General features: G+C 50.9%; 2 protein-coding genes across 3 annotated transcripts; both read right to left on the bottom strand.

Annotated features, from left to right (window-relative positions):
* Positions 1-363: 363 nt before the first annotated feature.
* On the bottom strand, positions 364-7,680 carry LOC102459481 (phospholipase A and acyltransferase 3-like). Of its 2 annotated transcripts, XM_006125049.4 has the most exons (5): positions 7,528-7,549; positions 5,019-5,208; positions 2,693-2,795; positions 1,486-1,754; positions 364-1,036 (listed from the first exon to the last, which is right to left on the bottom strand). In XM_006125049.4, exons 2-5 carry the CDS (start codon positions 5,031-5,033, stop codon positions 926-928), a joined length of 498 nt encoding a protein of 165 aa, XP_006125111.2. In that variant the 5' UTR covers positions 5,034-5,208; positions 7,528-7,549; the 3' UTR covers positions 364-925. The 2 variants fall into 2 exon arrangements, with proteins under 2 accessions (XP_006125111.2, XP_025041442.2); XM_025185657.2 differs by lacking the exon at positions 5,019-5,208 and having other exon boundaries at positions 7,528-7,680.
* Positions 7,681-10,002: 2,322 nt separating this feature from the next.
* LOC102459717 (phospholipase A and acyltransferase 3-like) lies at positions 10,003-17,529 on the bottom strand. Its single transcript, XM_006125050.4, has 4 exons — positions 17,370-17,529; positions 15,667-15,769; positions 11,819-12,087; positions 10,003-10,267 (listed from the first exon to the last, which is right to left on the bottom strand). Exons 1-4 carry the CDS (start codon positions 17,370-17,372, stop codon positions 10,166-10,168), a joined length of 477 nt encoding a protein of 158 aa, XP_006125112.2. The 5' UTR covers positions 17,373-17,529; the 3' UTR covers positions 10,003-10,165.
* Positions 17,530-18,927: the final 1,398 nt, after the last annotated feature.

Here is an 18,927-nt window from a genome sequence, read left to right as displayed (position 1 = left end):
AGTTCGAACTAGGAGGGTAATGTATGCATACCGCACTTGCTAATGAAGCCCGGGATTTGAATTTCCCGGGCTTCATTAGCATAAGCGGGGAGCCGCCATTTTTAAATCCCCGCTGCTTCGAACCCCGTGTAGCGCGGCTACACGGGGCTCGAACTAGGTAGTTCGGACTAGGGTCCTATTCCGAACTACCGGTACTCCTCGTGAAACGAGGAGTAACGGTAGTTCGGAATAGGCACCCTAGTCCGAACTACCTAGTTCGAGCCCCGTGTAGCCGCGCTACACGGGGTTCGAAGCAGCGGGGATTTAAAAATGGCGGCTCCCCGCTTATGCTAATGAAGCCCGGGAAATTCAAATCCCGGGCTTCATTAGCAAGTGCGGTATGCATACATTACCCTCCTAGTTCGAACTAGGAGGGTAGTGTAGACATACCCTAACAGATTTATTTGGGCTTCAACTTTCATGGATTAAAAACCACTTTGGCAGACTAACATGGCTTCCCCTCTGAGATTTAACATTCATGTTGCTAAATTGGAGAGGGTGGAGAGAAAAGCCACAAACGGAATCTGAGGCTGGAAAAAATGCCTGAAAGTGGAGCTTTAAAGCATCTGATCGATTTAGCTTCAGTTGAGAGGTGGCTTGATTACTTTGTATAAGTACCTTCATGGGGAGAAAATTCCAGGCACTCAAGGAATCTCTAATCTAGCAAATAAAGGCAGAACAAGACCCAGTGGTTGGAAGTTAAAGCCAGACCTGCTCCAGTTCGAAATAAGGCACCGGTGTTTCACAGTGTACATGATTAACCATTGGAACAAACTCCCTAAAGCAGTGGTCCCAAAGGAGAAAGCAGTAAAAAGATAAGCTGGCTCCTGTAAAGATCAGCTCCCATTGTCCTTGCTGGAGTCTTTGGCCCAGGCCGATGTCTACATTATTCATCCTCATGCTTGTCAGAGAGCAATTTGCTAATGCCTGTAGCTAATGCCAGAAGGGCTCCAAAGCCCGCGATCCCCACTACCCCTGCAATCATGGCATCTCGGACCTGCAAAACACAGAATAAACCTGGTCAGGAGACCCCAGGTAGCCCACAGGGGTTTACACACAGCAGTAAATGGCACAAAAGCTGTGCTGAGTTACCGTCTGTCTTAGAGCATCTGGCCTCCACTGTTCACTGGAGGAAATGTAACTGGGCAAATTGGATGGTTCAGAAGCTGTGCCAAGTCTCTGGATCCCTTTATTCTATTCCAGGCTCTGCTGCTGGCCCTGGGCAAGTCCCTTCCCTGCTCTGGGCCTCTATTTTCCCCTCCCATCCTTTGTACCGTTGGATTGTAAATGCATCATGGTAGGGACAGTCTCTCATTGTGTGTCTGTGAAGAGCCTGGCATGAGATGGCTCTGCTCTTAGATGGGTGTGTGCACACATAGCAGGGCCCCACATGGCACGTGTGTGCACATATACACACGCATGGAGCAGGGACCACTCCGCTCCCACCTGGTCACTCCTGGCCTCTCCATAGCGCAGCTTGGTGACAAAGTGCTCGCAGTTCTCACTGGTGACACTGTATGACATCGTCTTCCCCACCAGAGACTCTGCCTCCCGGACAATCTGGTCTATCCTCCGCCGGGGCAGCTTCCTGTCGAGCTTGTTGTTGATTCGGTAGTCATCACTTTTCACCACTGCCCACAGGGGTTCCTTCCTCACTCTGGCTTTATCAGCCACCACGGACATCAAGCTGGAGAACCCGGCTTCAGCGATCTCACCTGGGGATCCAAGACCGACACATGGACCGTGAGCTAATGGATCTGGATGGACGCCCATCCCTCCCCGGAGTCTCCATCATGTGGGACGTGTCTTAGACCAAGCCAAGCAGGGCACACGTCCCAGCTATAGGGCTGGATGCACCTTCGTCCCCAGACAGCTCAGTGCTCCCTTGCAGGTGTCAGACCCTCTGCCTTTACCTCTTTGGGACAGTCACATGATTCTCCTGATCTCAGGTGGAGCCCTGGGCACTGGAATGCTGTTGATCATACAGCTCGGTTCCTTCTTGGGGAGTCTATGACCCATGGTGTGCACAGTGACCAGTCATGGCCTTACGCCAAAGTACTGTTTAATCTTAACAGTGTCGCATACGAGAAAGACGAAGTTAAAACAATAAACTATCTCTATGAGCTCAAGCCCTGTAGGCTGAATGGCTTAGTCCAGGGGTGAGCAATAATTTTTTGCTGGGGGCCACTTCAAAAAATGTGAAGGGGCAGGGCCTCAAATGGAAGGGGCGGGGCCAGGATGCTTCCAGGCTTCCCCACCCACAGACCATGATTGGTCTGGAGGTGGGGGAGCCCCTCCCTTTACCCCCCAGGTTCTCCCTAGGCACCCATGCCCCTGGCACAAAGTCTCCTCCCACCCTGCCAGGAGCACACGGTGCTTCAAAGTTCTGTGTTCTCCTGGCAGGGCGGAGGAAACTTTGAGCGCTTCCCCCTGCCCTCAAGCCTTAATTGGCCTGGGGGCGGGGGAATGGCAGGGCGGATCAACTGCTTGGCAGACCAGGTCCTGCCATGGAGACCCTTTTGCCCACCCTTGGCTTAGTCCCAGGTTTGAGTCCCAGTGATGACAACTTAGCCTCAGGCACTGCTTTACATCAGCACCCTCTGTTCATGCAATTCCCTCCCCCAGCTGTGGCAGAGTCAGGTGGGGTGCTTACAAGCGGGAGCCAAGTGGATGACATAACCGTTTCCCACATAGATAGCCCAGTGCTGGTATCCAAAGCGGGAAATCTCTATCAGGTCCCCAGGCTTGGGTTCCACCTGTTGGAGCAAAATCATCATGACAAGTGAGACAGGGAGGAGCAAATCTACCTACTTACCTACATACCCCTCTGCAAGGTATCTATCCCTCAGCACCACAGAGTCTTTGAGAGAACAGTCAGTCCAACTGCTGATGGGGATTGACCTGGCAAATGGCAGGGCCCCACACACCAGCTTCTGCCTTTGGAGCAAAGGAATCCAGCTGGTCCAGCCTGTCACTGTAGCAGACCCTGTGCATCAGATGCCAGGAAGGTGTGTAATGTACAGTGAAGATGGTGCAATTAACTAGAGATTAGTTAGCCACCAAAATGGGCAGAAGGGAGAGTGGTTCAGAGGCAGGGAGTCTAAGAGCAACTGGAGAAGGGATTTGGCTCAGGCATGTGCTTGGTCTTGATGCAGGGGTCTTGATGCAGGGGGCTGGACTTGATGTCCTTCTGAGGTCTCTTCCAGTTCTATGATTCTATGATTCTATGATGTGGGTTATTAGGGGCATGTCTCCCTGCCACTAGGAGGCACCTGGGACAGGTTCTCCAGATGGGCTGTTTGTTCATGCATCATTAGGTCTATGGCATGCTGGGTGCAGAATCTCAGGGCAGACCTGAGGTTACACCTCTTGTGGATATGCAGGGGTTGGGAATTCAGTTGGGATTTTCCTTTGCTGCTAGAATAAGAGTGACAGGAAATTGTCCCTCAGAGCACTATTTTCAAATGGAAAATTAAAGTTTTGAGATAACAAAAATGTTCATGGAAAGGTTCCATGTTCATTTTTAAAAATCTCATTTCTTACAAAAGACCAAAAAGTTAATTTACTTAGGTGAAAAAGTTAAACTATTTTGCTTTCGTCAGTTTTGAAAAACCTCTGATTTGGCAAAAAATATGCAGGTTTCATCCACAAATATTCAAATTTTATTAGTTGTTGATTGACAATATTTTATTTAAATATTCAGATTGTCAGTTTGAGGCTAAAACAATCATTTTTGACTAATTTGATTCAAAATGTCCATTTTTTGGCCAAAATTATTCAGTGTTTGGCTAAAAATACTTAGTTTCTGACCAGAAATACTCAGTTTTCAGCAGGTTTTGCTTAATAAAGGTTATTTCATCAAAAATTTTCTATGGGGGGAGGAACCCAAACATTTTCCTACTGCCTCCAGTTGAGCTCCCTCAGATCACCCCGGCGGATACACCTGGGCTGTGTCTACACTGGCAAGTTATTCCGGAAAATCAGACGCTTTTCCGGAAAAACTTGCCAGCTGTCTACACTGGCCGCTTGAATTTCCAGAAAAGCACTGACGATCTAATGTAAAATCATCAGTGCTTTTCCGGAAAAACTATGCTGCTCCCATTCGGGCAAAAGTCTTTTTCCGGAAAACCGTTCCGGAAAAGGGCCAGTGTAGACAGCACAGTAGTGTTTTCCGCAAAAAAGCCCCGATCGTCATTTTCGCTTTTCCGGAAAAGCGTCCTGCCAATCTAGACGCGCTTTTCCGGAAATACTTTTAACGGAAAACCTTTTCTGTTAAAGCATTTCCAGAAAATCATGCCAGTGTAGACATAGCCCTGCTGTCTGTTTTCATGGTGTTGAGCAAATCAACCAGATTTAAGAGGTTCCAGCAGATCAAGAGGCCTGAATGCCTGGCAACTGAGTAACCAAATCCCTCTTGCTTTGCAGAGGGTAGAATGCAGCACTGTGATTGACGATGGGTAATAGCCTTCCCTGCTTTCTCTCCATTGAGAGGAAACAAGCCCAGATACAGTGCAACAGCAGGATCTCTCCTTCCGGCCAGCCAGCCTGGCCAAGATTATATTTAGTCCAAGGACACATGCCAAGAGGACTCAGTAATCAGACACCAGACACTGCATTGCACTCCTTGAACACTCCCCACAAATGAGAGAGTGAAATCAGTCCAGACATGGCCCAGTGTGGTGTTTTAGATGCTGATTGTAATTATTAGAACTGGGAGCACTGGCTATTGGGAATCTGGAAGCACAGGAAACAGAAAGGAGGAGGGAGGAGATGGGCTAGGCCTGAGTGAGAGCTACAGAGGGAAGCACCAGCTTTGTAAAGAGGTTTCACCTTTGGTAAATAAAGACCTGTTGAAATTTGTTACTACCTTGCATGCATGATACAACACCCAGCCAACACAGATAAACAACAGCAGGGATCAGCTGAGCTAAAAGGTTTGACTGACAGTTCTTGGGGCTCTTTTGGCAGCTGGTACTTACCGAGGAAATAGGCATGGTGGTCTGGAGGTGGCCGCAGAGGGCGGAGAGAGACGTGCTCCACTTTAGTGAGCGTCAGCGTTTGCAGCAGTAGCAGATTTATTCTTGTGCCAATTGTCTCATGGCACAGGGCCCAAGCTCAGAACATGCCCATACCACTCACTTCTTCCCCACTGTGCTCTACAGTGGGAGCCTGCGGAGCATGATGGAATGGGAACTGAAAGCCCAAGGTACTATGGGAGCTGCAGTTCCTTGGCCAACTCCATGCCCTAAAGAGCTGACCCTTGGAGTATGGAAAAGACTACATTTCCCAGCAGTCCCTTGGTCACTAGCAACAAGAAAGGGAGGGGTGCGAGGTGAGAGCCTTGCACAATAGCTTTCTGTGCTGGAGAGCCAGCTGCTAGAAGGGGGGGTGGATGCGAAACTTGTGTGCAGAGGGAGTAGGAGGCTTTGGTCCAGATCTTGTCCTCAGAAACCTTCCCCAGACTAGATCAGGGGTGCTGGTGTCCTGGGCTGGGAGCCCCAAAGAAGGAACTGGGTGGCTTGAGAGGGCTGCTCCTGCCTGAAGCCTAGCCTGTGGACCTGGAGAGGTTAATATGATCAGTAATGGAGGGAAGGCTCTACTGAGGGCCTGAGCGGCTTTAGACACGTCCCAGGCACACGGGAGGATTTGAGTCAATTTCCACAGCCATGCAAGCAGAAATGGGCTTTTCCTTTCCAGATTTATCTGATGCTCCAAGGGAATCTAATGTCTGCCTTCCAGATTTGAACAGGAGAGCTCAAGTTCAGTTTAGGCAGCTGTTACATCATTTCTCCAAAATCAAATACTGATCCACTGTAATTTGTTATAGAAATAGTAGGATAAAATTGAGCAACAAATGCTGGCATCTTCTCAGCTGCTATTTTCAACAGCCATTATTAATATTTTTTTTGCTTTGTTTTGGTTTTTGTTTTTTTCTTTTAAAAAGAAGACTAATATCACATTGGTGATTTCCCCACTGAAACAAAGAGTGCAACAAAAGAACAACAAAGGCACTTCAACTTTTCCTCATTATATGGGACACTCTTAGGCTGCATCTAGACTGGCATGATTTTCCACAAATTCTTTTAACGGAAAAGTTTTTCTGTTAAAAGCATTTGCAGAAAAGAGCATCTAGATTGGCACAGCTGCTTTTGCGCAAAAGTGCTTTTGCGCAAAAGCATCCGTGGCCAGTCTAGATGTGATTTTGCGCAAGAAAGCTCCGTTAGCCATTTTCGCCATCAGGGTTTTTTTGCACAAAAATTTAAGTGCCTCTCTACACTAGCCCTCTTGAGCAAGTATTCTTGCGCAAGAGGGCTTATCCCTGAGCGGGAGCGTCAAAGTATTTGCACAAGAAGCACTGATTTTGTACATTACAAAGTCAGTGCTCTTGCGCAAATTCAAGCAGCCAGTGTAGACAGCTGGCAAGTTTTTGCGCAAAATCTTGCCAGTCTAGATACAGCCTTACAGTGTGGATCCAGATATCCTCCAATCGCACTGTTGTCAGACCCCAGCAGTCTATGGGTGCTGGGTATAAGAGGCCAGGGGAGACTAGGCCTCCCCAGACATCCAGCTTGTTGCCTTTTGAGTAGCCACTGCCAAAAAGGCCATTGACCCTTCCTGTCAATCACCTGCAGATGGTGATTACTTCAAGCAGCTCCTGAAAACAGCAGCAAGTCCCCCCTCCAACTCCTAGGAAGAGATACGACCAGGCAGCTCTGCACACTTCTCTGTCCACAGGGATGGCCCTCTCTGCTCCCAGAGGCCTTGGTCTGCCTCAAGGCCCCGCTTCCACTCACCCTCTTGTCCCTGAGTCCCTGTCTTCCCTCCGCCTTCTCTTGTCCCCACTCCTTCTGCATGCTGGCCAGGGAAGGTGGCAAAGAGGCGCCCACAAGCAGTGAGCAGCCAGCCCTGGGGCATGGGGTGAAAAGGTGAGAGGTGGGCTGAGAGGGATGGGGGAGGAGGCGGAGAGGTGAGCAGTGAGCTGCAGGCAGATGGGCAGGAAGAGGCCTGGGAAAGGGAGCAGAGAGGCAGGTAGGGGCTGAGTGGGACTGAGTAGGTGGGAAGGGGCTGGGTGGGGGTGGAGTGTAGACAGGGCTTCGGGGAGGAGGCTGAGCGGGGTGGTGGGCTTTGAGGCAGGACGCTGCCCATGCAGGAGTCTTGGGTCCTACTCCCCTCCCACTCTAAACCACTAGAACTCTCACTTCCAAGAGCTGAGAAGACAACCCAGAAGTCCGGCCTTCTAAACCATTGTTGGGAACCCAACGATTCCCTTCCACCAAATCTATGTATTCCAATAGCCCCGTTACTGCTACAGGAGAAACAACAGGCGTTCACAGAACTCAAACAGACAGATCTGCCTGACTGCCTCTGAGCTGATGGACAAACAGCTACCAGGACTGGCCACTTCTAAGCCATCCTTTGGCTAAAACTCTCCAGAGCTGTTTACTAACTTGCTTTAGTTCGACCCTGGTGCAGTGCCTCAGTACTTACAGGGACACGATATCTCTCCGTCATGGGGCTGGGATTGGAGCTCCTTAGCTATCCTGGCTCTGGACTTCCCACACACGCTTGTCAGCTTTCAGTTTCGATTCTGCCACTGGATTTATCTAAGGCAAGTTCCATGTGGGTGGAATATTCAGGACTTGGATCCAGCCTATGGGAGGGACACATACGTCTCTGCTGCTGATTCTACCTGTGCCTGAACTGAAATTGTGCCCAACCCTCCTATTGTCCTCACTCAAACCCATGCTCGAGACAAGCGCATGCTTGAGACAAGCAGATATTAAGTGAGATAGCTCACCGGAGAGGTATCGCTCCGTGCTCAGGTCATTTGAGGTGCCCTCTACCTGCCCATTTTTCAGGGTGGGTGTATTGAAGGGGTGGGTACCAGGTAGCGAGTCTGAATAGTCCTCCACTGACATTCCCTTCCTGACCCTCAATCTGTAGTGTCCAGACATTCCTCATATGTATAGGAAGTACTGTGCCGCAGGGTCCAAAGTTCAGTCCTGCAGCTGAAAATAGCAACAGCTGAGTGAGTTGATCTGAGTATATCAGCATTTCGATCAATAGCAGGGTAGAGCTGGCAGTGTGATTTCAGCAGGAACACCCGCCTGGATTCTTATACTTCATGAGAACATGGGCCATTGGCCTGAGCCAGGATGGCCAATCTAGCCCAGTATCCTTTCTCTGACTGCCAGATGCTTGAGTGGGAATGAACAGAGCAGGGCAATTACCAAGTAATCCATACCCTGCAGTGCTTGATTAAGACATGCTGAGGCCCCATAGTATTACCAAAACAATGACATTCAGTTGGGCTATGTCTACACTCGCGTCTTCTTGCGTGAGTAATATGCAAATGAGGCTACGCATGGAATATCGCTGAGCCTCATTTGCATACCTAATGAGCCACCATTTTTTTCAGAAGAGGCTCTTGTGAAAGAAGGAGCGACTACACTGCCCCTTCTTGCACAAGAAAACCCCTCTTGCGCAATGCCGTTCTTCCTCTCAAGTAATTGATACATTTCTCAGTACCTTTACATATAAAATAGCCCAGCCCCATTGACCTCCATGGGCCATGTACCTTGTAAGGAGTGACAGGAATACGATGAGGTTGTTTAAACAAATATGTTGCAATTGTAGAAAAAATGTTGTGTGTCTGAAAACTGTAGGTACTGATAAATTTTTTTAAAGGGATACTTTAAATTTTTTTAAAGGGGGGTTGCCAGGTGTCTAGTATTGTACCGGACAGTCCGGTATTTGTGCGCTCTGTCCGGTAAAAAAAATATCAGAAAATACCGGACATGTGCAATGTCCAGTATTTTCTGATTTTTCCAGCTGCACACCGGACAGAAGCCTGGCATGGGTGGGGGGAGCAGCTGGGAGTCCCGGCTGGGAGGCGGGGCCGCAATTGCCGCCAGGAGCCCTCAGTCGGTTGAGTGTGAGGAGGGGAAGCCTCCTCCTCGCTCATGCGTCGCCAGGAGCCTGTGCAGGCCAGGCAGCAAGTGCCCAGGTCAGTCCCGCTCCCCGCCAGCCAATTTGCTCATCCCCCCCCTTCCCGGCCTCCCCCACTTCCCCTCCTGATCGTCCCCAGCCAGCCCCCCTGCACCCACCCCAGCTCTGCTTCCCACCGGCCCATTCCTCTTCTTGATCTCCCCTGGCCAGTGCCGCTGCACCCCCCACCCCGCCAGCCATGCTTCCCAGCCCCCTTTCCTTCCGGCCCCCCCTTCCTCCTGGCCAGCGCCGCGGCCCCCGATTCCTCCCAGCTGTGCTTCCCGCCCCCCTTTACTCCCGGCCAGCCCCGCCCCCTCCTGGCTGGTCTCCCCTCCCCCGATATCCTGTGGCCAGCCCCTTTCCACCCAACCCCCCGCCCCCACGATCAGCCCTGCTTCCCATTGGTCTCTCCATCTCCTCCGGCCAGCCCTGTTGCCCCCCCTTCCCAGCCAGCACCGCTCCCTTCCTGGCCAGTCCTCCTCCCCCCACCATGAAGAGTTTCTGGGTTTTGTGTTGTTTGTTTTTTTTGTTTTTTTTTGGACTCCTAGCAGTGACCCAGGTTCTTTGAGTCTTTTTTGTTTTGTTTTGTTTTTGCTCAACAACTTTGGTCCCCCCCCTTTTTTTCCTTCAACAAAATTTTTTCCCGGTGTTTTTTTTTGGGGGGGAGGGCATGTTCGGTATTTTTGTTTCAGCCATCTGGCAACCCTAGCTGGCTGGCTTGTCAACCCTCGCCAGTCCCTGCTCAGCCAGGACCACCCCCCACCTGCATGTCCTGGGTGGTCCCGGCTGAGCTCTCGGCTCCGTGGGTGGCAAGTGAGTTGCCCTTCAGGGCAGAGGGAGCCCAGCTGTGGAGCGGGAGAAGATCGAGTGACTGGGAAAGGGACAAACCAGGAGAGCACCACAATCCACCCCACAAGGTGGGTATTTACGGGGATCTGAGTCAGTCCCCCACTCCCCACGCCGAGGTGAAACCGGCAAGATCAGGCAGAGGCGGCATGTGAGGGCAGGTTAATTTATTTTGGAAACGTCTAGTAGCAGAAAATATACATATGACAGGAAGATGCTGACAAGTCCAGCCTGCTCCTGGCAGGACCCTGCAGCTGTAGTTCTGGGCCTGGGACTCAGAGGGGAGTCCATGCTATTGCTTCTGGTGCCTGGGCCTGGTAACAAAGGCTCCGATGAGTCCCAGAGCCAACAGGCTCACCCCGGCGATCCCCACCGTCGTCATGGTTTCCCTGACCTGCAGGACAGAAAGGGGAGCCAGTCAGCTAGCTGCCAGGGAGCCCTGGTCTAGGGACGGTGTCCAGGCCCACTGGCTTTGCTGAGCACAAGCTGCCCTTGGAACTGTACAGATTAGACCGTCCGTTTGTGGGCGGAAAGACTGTGTTAGAGAAGCTCAAACGGAGCCAGATTGACTTGTGCCCGATCCAGCTGTGTATTCCGTGCATGTCTAAGGATGAGCCCGCCTACACACCGTTCCCTGCCTCAGTTTCCTCACCACTGTGGCATTCTTTGTCATGGATGCTTAACAGCCTCTGTGCCCATCAGCACACAGCAGGGCCAGAGCATGGAAAAGCCCAGTGTGCGAAGAGAGGCAGGCAAGAGGTATCAGAAGACAAGAGGCTTTACAAAGCAATGGGCTATAGCCAAGGGGCCAGGCCGTTGCAGAACCAGGAGTCTGAGCAGGGGGGCTCTGGCCTCCCCAGATGACACTGGCCAGAACCCAAGACCGTCAGGGGTGGGTAGGGCTCTGAGGGAGGGGACTGTGTTCAGGTGGTGAGTGTTCAACCACAGGCCTGTAGCACGGTGTGCTTCCCAAGTAGGAGAGGGAGGGAGGGAGAGAGGGAGTGTGTGGTTAAGTTCCTTTCTTTGCCTGCCATACCGTCTCCAGGGGGTTAAATTATAAATCCGAGTGAAGCTTCTGGGAAGGGGGTGGAGCGACTGGGTGCTACATAAGCTACTGGGGAGATGAGGGGGGCTAGCACTAGTATTGAGACCCAGGGCAGCTGGGCTATGGAGTCCTATGACCCCAGGGAGGGGTGCCAGAAACGGCCGCTGTACCTTGGGCACATGCCACAAGGCCAGGGCCAGAAGCAGTGCCTGGAGCTGCTTCAAAACATGTGAGATCCAAAGGCTGGGCCCGTGAGCTGGGGCGACGCCAGGGCTCTAACACGAGCACAAGGACCACATCCCCCTTATAGGGGCACAGCAGCAGCTATACACCAAGATCCGGGCCCAGGTCTACCAGGCGCCGCCCTGACCATGAGTGAGATAGGGCCCCATTGTGCCATGCGCTGCACAGACCCTGACCAAGTAGGTGTAGCTGGGCTGCCAACAGAAGTACCTGAACAAGGTGCGGGGAGGGGATTGTTGCAAAAGGGGGAGGGGGTTGCCCCCATCCAGCCCTTCATTGCTGCCCGAGCTGCACCAACATTTAAAGAGCCTGGGATAGCTGCCTCCCTCCCCCCACCCCCAGCCGCAGTCCTGGGTGCCTCGTGCTGCTGCTATCCCAGCTAGCTATTAAATGGCTGTGATTTAAATATGTCAGGAAGCCCAGAGCAACCCAGGGGCTCCCCCTCCCCCTCAGCTGCCACCACACTGCACAGTCTCAATTTAAATGTGGCAGGGAGCTCCCAGCTACCACAGCAGCAGCCCCGAGAGTCCCAGGCCCTTTAAAGTTGCTTAGGCCCCTGGGCAATTGCCCTCTTTGTTCCCCCATCAGCAGCTCTGAGATGTGGCTTTATACCAAGCCCACCCTCCGGGAAAGCACGCGAGGGGCCCCTGCCCACACCTGGTCGCACATAGGCTGGCCATAGCGCAGATTGGTGACGAAGTGCTCGCAGTTCTGGCTGGTGACACTGTACGCCATCTCCTGGCCCACCAGAGATTCGGCCTCGCTGAGGATCTTGCTGACAGGCAGTGGCGAGCATCTCCCATCATACTTGTTGTTGACTTTATACCTGTCTCGCCCAACAACGTCTCGGAGACGCTCCTTCTTCACCATGGCTCGGTCAGTCATCACAGACATGATACTGGAAGAACCAGCTCCTGCAAACTCACCTGGGGTGGCAAATGTCCATGTGATCCAATCATGTAGACACCCCTATCTTTCTATACCCTCCATACATCCTCTCTATCCCTCCAGTCTGCATACATTCCTCTCTGTCCACACCTCCCTCCTCATGATATCCCAGGATGTATAATGCCTGCCAGGGACTCACATCTGAGATGTCAGAGTCTGTACCTGTAAAAGCAAGAAGTCCTGTGGTACCTTGAAGACTAACAGATTTATTTGGGCATACATTGTTGTGGGTAAAATGCAATTCATCACATGAATGCCTGTAATGTCCACTCCAATTCATCTGATGATGTGGATTTTACCCACAAAAGCTTATGCCCAAATAAATCTGTGAGTCTTTAAGATGCCACAGGACTCCTTGTTTCTAGAAAAGTTGGATGTCTTCAAGTCACCAGGGCCTGATGAAATACATCCTAGAATACTCAAGGAGTTGGTAGACGTGGTGTCTGAGCCATTAGCATCATCTTTGAAAAGTTATGAAAGACAGGAGACATTCCAGAAGACAGGAAAAGGGCAGAATATAGTGTCCATCTATAGAGAGGGAAATAAGGACAACTCAGGAAACTACAGACCAGTCATTTTAACTTCTGGCCAGGAAAGACAATAAGGCAAATAATTAAGGAATCATTCTGCAAGTATCTGGAAGATAAGGTGAGAAGTAACAGTCAGCATGGATTTGTAAAGAACAAATCATGTCAAACCAACTGGATAGCTCTCTTTGATAGAATGAGAAGCCTTGTAGACAAGGGGAAAGTGGTAGACATGGTATACCTTCACTTTAGTAAGGCATTTGATAAAGTCTCACATTACCTTCTTTAATAGGATAACGAGTCTTGTGGATAAGGGAGAAGTGGTGGATGTGGTATACCTAGACTTTAGTAAGGCATTTGATACGGTCTCGCATGATATTCTTATCAATAAACTAAGTAAATACAACTTAGATGGGGCTACTATAAGGTGGGTGCATAACTGGCTGGATAACCGTACTCAGAGAGTAGTTATTAATGGTTCACAATCCTGCTGGAAAGGCATAACAAGTGGGGTTCCGCAGGGGTCTGTTTTGGGACCGGCTCTGTTCAATATCTTCATCAACGATTTAGATATTGGTATAGAAAGTACACTTGTTAAGCTTGCAGATGATACCAAGCTGGGAGGGGTTACAACTAATCTGGAGGATAGGGTAATAATTCAAAATGACCTGGACAAATTGGAGAAATGGTCTGAGGTAAATAGGATGAAGTTTAATAAAGACAAATGCAAAGTGCTCCACTTAGGAAGGAACAATCAGTTTCATACATACAGAATGGGAAGCGACTGTCTGGGAAGGAGTATGGCAGAAAGAGATCTAAGGGTTATAGTGGACCACAAGTTGAATATGAGTCAGCAGTGTGATGCTGTTGCAAAGAAAGCAAACATGATTCTAGGATGCATTAACAGGCGTGTTGTTAGCAAGACACGAGAAGTCATTCTTCCGTTCTTCTCTGCGCTGGTTAGGCCTCAGTTGGAGTATTGTGTCCAGTTCTGGGCACCGCATATCAAGAAAGATGTGAAGAAATTAGAGAGGGTCCAGAGAAGAGCAACGAGAATGATTAAAGGTCTAGAGCACATGACCTATGAGGGAAGACTGAAAGAACTGGGTTTGTTTAGTTTAGAAAAGAGAAGATTGAGGGGGACATGATAGTGGTTTTCAAGTATCTAAAAGGGTGTCATAAGGAGGAGGGAGAAAACTTGTTCATCTTGGCCTCTGAGGATAGAACAAGAAGCAATGGGCTAAAACTGCAGCAAGGGAGGTTTAGGTTGGACATTAGGAAAAAGTTCCTAACTGTCAGGGTAGTCAGACACTGGAATAAATTGCCCAGGGAGGTTGTGGACTTTCCATCTCTGGAGATATTTAAGAGCAGGTTAGATAAATGTCTATCAGGGATGGTCTAGACAGTATTTGGTCCTGCCATGAGGGCAGGGGACTGGACTCGATGACCTCTCGAGGTCCCTTCCAGTCCTAGTATTCTATGATTATATTATTCTCATGAATAAACTGGGGAAATACAGCATAGATGGGGTGACTATTAGTTGGGTGCATAACTGGTTGGATAACTGTTCTCAGAGTATAGCTATTAATGATTCACAGTCATGCTGGAAGGGCATAACAAGTGGGGTTCCTCAGGGATCAGTTTTGTTCAATATCTTCAGCAACGATTTAGATAAATGCATAGACAGTACGCTTATAAAGTGTGTAGATGATTCCAAGCTGGGAGAGGTTGCAAGTGCTTTGGGGAATAGGGAGAAATGGTCTGAAGTAAATAGGATGAAGTGCAAAAAGGACAAATGCAAAGTGCTCCTCTTAGGGAGGAACAATCAATTGCACACATACAAAATGTCTAGGAAGGAGTACCACAGAAAGCCATTTAGGGGACATAGTGGACCACAAACTAGATGTAAGTCAAGAGTGTGACAATGTTGCAACAAAAGCTATTAGAGGTCTAGAAAACATGACCTATGAGAGAAGACTGAAAACACTGAGTGTGTTTAGTTTAGAAAAGAGAAGACTGAGAGAGGACATGGTAGCAGTTTTCAAGTTACAAAGAGAAGGGAGAAAAAATATTCTCCTTGGCCTCTGATGATAGGACAAGAAGCAATAGGCTTAAACTGCAGCAAGGGAAGTGTGGGTTAAACATTAGGAAAAGCTTCCTAACCGTCAGGATGGTTAAACACTGGAATAAATTGCCTAGGGAGGTTGTGGAATCTCTGTCATTGGAGATATTTAAGAGCAGGTTAGACAGACACCTGTCAGGGATGATCTAGATGATGCTTGGTCCTGCTGTGAGGGCAGGGACTGGACTTGATGGCCTTCAAGATCCCTTCCAGTTCTAGTGTTCTGTGATTCTATGCACAGCCCTCTATCTACTCAGTGCTACATGTTCATATCTAGCTACATATCTGTTGATGTATCTCTTTCATCACTATACATCCCCTCAGTCCATCCATCCATCTCTCTCTCTCTGTCCATCCCGTAGCTCCTACCCCAGCCAGATCTGTCCCCATCTCTGAGTTAGCACACTGCTCCCCTCTCCCACATCACAGGCTTCAGCTTTGTCCCTGAAGGCAGTGGCTGGGAGTGTGACCCATGCATACCAGGTGGACCAGGGGGTGGGGGCCATGGTGGGGCCATCTGAGTGTCAGGCTTGGCTGGGCAGATGCACGGGCAGATGTTTTCACAGGTAACCAGTGGTTTTAGGGGTATCTCAATTTATGGGGCTGCCTAGCCTGAGACACCCCATCCATCCCTCCCAGTCTCCCCATGTCCTGCTACCCAACTTCCGAGGGCTCAGAAACTCAGACAGCCCCAGTAAATGGAGGCACCCCCAATGATGCATGACAATCCAGGATGGATTTCCTGCTGGATCACAGTGGGTGTATCCCCCTCCGCCCTCCAGTCTGGTATGGAGCCCTCCCCCCCCACTTGTCCCAGACTGACATGCCCAGCAGCTCCTCCCCACCCAGTCCAACCTCCCCTCGCCAGCTCAGCACCTCTCCCCGCTCATTGAGGGGCCATTCCTTACTGGGTGGGGCCAGGTGGATGACGTAACCATTTCCTACATAGAGGGCCCAGTGCTGGTATCCAATGCGATAAACCTCTATCAGGTCCCCAGGCTTTGGTTCCTCCTGCGGGAGTGAGAGCCAGATTAAACTGAATGCTCAAAGGAAGCACCAACGACTGTCTCTGAGGCCTCTCACCCCTCCGAAACCCGTTCGCTGCCTCCCTCTACTTATCCCTCCCACCAGCTCCTCTGCCCATCCCCCCTACACTGTCTCCAACCTGACTGCTGCAAACACCTCCAGCACCCACAACTCAGCTCCCCCTGAGCCTTTCGGCCCCCCCGATCTCCCACAAAACCCCCTCACTTCCTCCCCACGATGCCTGTTAATCTTCCCCCATTGCCCTCTGGTCCCCTGCTGTCTACTAGTCCCCTCAGGGGTCCCCCACATGCTGCTAATCCCCCCTGCCAGCTTCCCCTGCTCCCATGAACCCCCACGCACTGGGTCCCTTTGCTGCCAGTAATGCCTAGCTCCCACTGTCCTTCAGCTCCCTTGCTAACACTCCCCGCTCCCGCCGCTGGCGCTGCCCATCCCTCTGCCAAACCCACCCTCATCGAGTCCCTTCTGTTCCCTGATAATCTCTCCCTGCTCCCCCCACCCCACTCACCACCCTTCACTGGCTCCCCCCCCACACACACACACACTAGCAGGACTGCCAGAGCAGGCTGAAGACGACCTGGAGAGAGCTGTCCATCGGACTCCATCCAGCTTCCCCCCAGTCAGGGGCAGGCGCTCCTCTCCCCACCTCAGGAGGCACTTGGCATGGCTTCCCTACTGAAGCACTTGCTCCCCAGGCACCCCCAGGGACTCTGAGCCGCTGTCTGGTGAGAGATCCCCAGCGAGCGACTCCCCCAGCTCCTCTAAGAAACTGCGCCTAGAGCGGCCATCCCAGGCGCGGAGCCAAGCTCACGTAAAGGGGGTGTCTGCACCGGGAAACTGTCACCCACTAGCTCTGCTCCAGCAGGCGCGCTAAAAATAGCACCGTGGCTCGCAGCAGGAGCAGTGTCTCAGGCTAGCCGCTGCCTCCGCGCCTGCCTGACTTCCTAGGTCTGTGCTTGGGTGGCTAGCCTGAGCCACCGCCTGTGCCACGTTGGCCCCCCGGCTAGTTTTAGGCACGGTGGCTTCTCAAGCAGCACTCGCACGAGTCGGTCCCCCCACTCCCACCCCACTCCCACCCACCGTGCAGACTCTCGAGCAGGGTACAGGTACCTGGGGGTACACCGTGCTCTTGCGGGGGGGGGGGGGGTACAGCAACTCATCTGCCTAGTTGCCCAGATTTACAACCGGCTGCATGACAAGCACTCGCGAAGTCCATACAGACTAACGGGCTTGTTCTCACTGCTCTGTGCTAGGTGTTTCTCAATCTGGAGGTTGCAACCCTACTTAGGGCCATAGATTTAGGGGGGTTACAAGTACAAGGCTGGTATTAGGGGTGACAAGCAGGGCAGTTGCCCAGTCACCAGGCCCCAGGGGCCCCAGGAAGCTAAGTGACAGGCTTCAGCTGTGGGTGGTGGAGCTGAACCCAAGGTCCACCCCCGCTGCCCAGAGTTGGGAGCAGACTCCTGGGACAAGGACAATATTCTGGAAAGGCTGCAAGCCACTGCCCGAAAGCACCCAGAGCCTGGGAGGGGTTTGTCCTGGGCACTTTCTGTGAGAAGCTACTCACCATCGTCAGGGCCGTCTCCGCAGTGCTGGAGTGCAGAGTGATTTTCTCTGCGCTTCTTCCCTCCGCACTGCAATTTCACTTTTGCTTTCCTTTGGAGCCTAAGAACTTCTCTGCGGGGCAGAGTCTACCCGGCAGCACAGAGCAAATAAAGGAAATAGATTGTGCTTTTACTAATTTCACACACACACAAAAAGTGTCTCTGTCACATGGTGGTGATGACAAGGCAATTTGGAGCTTTCACATGAGTTAGCCTGTCAGAGTAAACCCCCAACCCTCTATAGCCTGTCCCCTGACCTGAACACTCCCCACCCATTAGCTCATAGGAATTCAGAACGCAACCTGCTCCACTAGTGCTTCCCTAGTGCATAGAACCCATTTCTAGACATGGGGAAATCACATGACTATAATGAAATCCTATGTTTAAATTTACTCTTAACAGTGTGTTAATCACAGTCACTGAAACCACTGTAAGGGTTTCAAAACCTAGGCGCTAACATATTTTTAAGATATCAGACCCCTGCTTCAGGGTATGGGCTACTGTGTTTTTCAACATCACTCAGGCACTGTCTTGCTTAGTTTTTAAAGGTGAGATATTGAACAGGATAGTTCCTGTATAATTCTGTAGCCAATTCTATAGTCAAGACCGAGCTGTTGTCCTTTAGCATACACTGCTCTTCTCGTTAAAACCACGAGAAGAGCAGGATTGGCTGGTCCAGGAAGGTAGGGAGCAGGATGGGGGTGCTGTCCCCACCATGGGATGCTAGCTCCAGCCTGGCCCCACGGCAGGAGGCCTGGCTGATTCAGAGGGATGAGGGAGGGATACAAGGCCAATCCCCTTTGGGGGCACTAGCTCTGAACTGGCAACAGGTTGGACAGACTGGCTGGTTTAGAAGCTGTGCAATCAGAGCAGGGTGGTGTTCCACTGGCAGGTAGGGTTGAGTCCTTCTGCTCACCCGCCTTGTGTGATCAAAGAAAGAGGTGCATTTGCACCTCGAGAGAGGGAAATGAAGAAACCGATTGACAGAGCCAGACAAGTACCCAGGAATCTGCTTCTTCAAGACAAGAAGCCCAACAAAGAAAATAACAGAACACCTACAGCCACCAGCTTAACCCCCTCTTAACGCATCGTTGACAACCTACAACCTAGCCTGGAAAATGATCCCTAGTTCTCACAGGCTTTGGGGGACAGGCCAATCCTCGCCTACAGACAACCTCCTACAATGCCTATAGGAACCCTGAGGATACTTGGCTAGGGCTTGGGCTCCTATGGATAGGGGTCTCCATCCTATAGTTAGGCTTGTTATGGGTAGGGTGCTAGGGTTGGGGTTCCTGTTAGTACTGCCCAAGCTTTCTTTTTCACTTAAGTAGACAAAGGAACCAGCATTTTGGGGCTTCTGGAGAAGAACCTGTCCCATGGGGGTGTTGGCCATGATGCTGCTGGAAGAGTGGGGGGTGAGAAAAACCATCTTGACCAATGCTAGAGCAAGCTTTAGACTTCTAGATGCATTTTATTGGCTTGTAGCTGTTTTTATCTTTATCTCTTATGCTTGGATTCACT

The sequence above is a fragment of the Pelodiscus sinensis genome, chromosome 11 (genome assembly GCF_049634645.1).
Source record: "Pelodiscus sinensis isolate JC-2024 chromosome 11, ASM4963464v1, whole genome shotgun sequence".
Classification (NCBI taxonomy): domain Eukaryota; kingdom Metazoa; phylum Chordata; order Testudines; family Trionychidae; genus Pelodiscus; species Pelodiscus sinensis.
The sequence above is the reverse complement of the archived record's forward strand: the minus strand, read 5'-3'. Positions and strand labels throughout refer to the sequence as shown.

Excerpts from the sequence above, each read along its gene's own strand:
- LOC102459481 (XM_025185657.2), bottom strand. The coding sequence starts at position 7,551 with ATGACGGAGAGATATCGTGTCCCT. Across the intron at positions 2,796-7,527 it reads CGGAGAGATATCGTGTCCCT|GTGGAACCCAAGCCTGGGGA; the intron begins GTAAGTACTGAG and ends TTGCTCCAACAG. Across the intron at positions 1,755-2,692 it reads CATCCACTTGGCTCCCGCTT|GTGAGATCGCTGAAGCCGGG; the intron begins GTAAGCACCCCA and ends TTGGATCCCCAG.
- LOC102459717 (XM_006125050.4), bottom strand. Across the intron at positions 12,088-15,666 it reads CATCCACCTGGCCCCACCCA|GTGAGTTTGCAGGAGCTGGT; the intron begins GTAAGGAATGGC and ends TTGCCACCCCAG. Across the intron at positions 10,268-11,818 it reads GCCAGCCTATGTGCGACCAG|GTCAGGGAAACCATGACGAC; the intron begins GTGTGGGCAGGG and ends TCTGTCCTGCAG.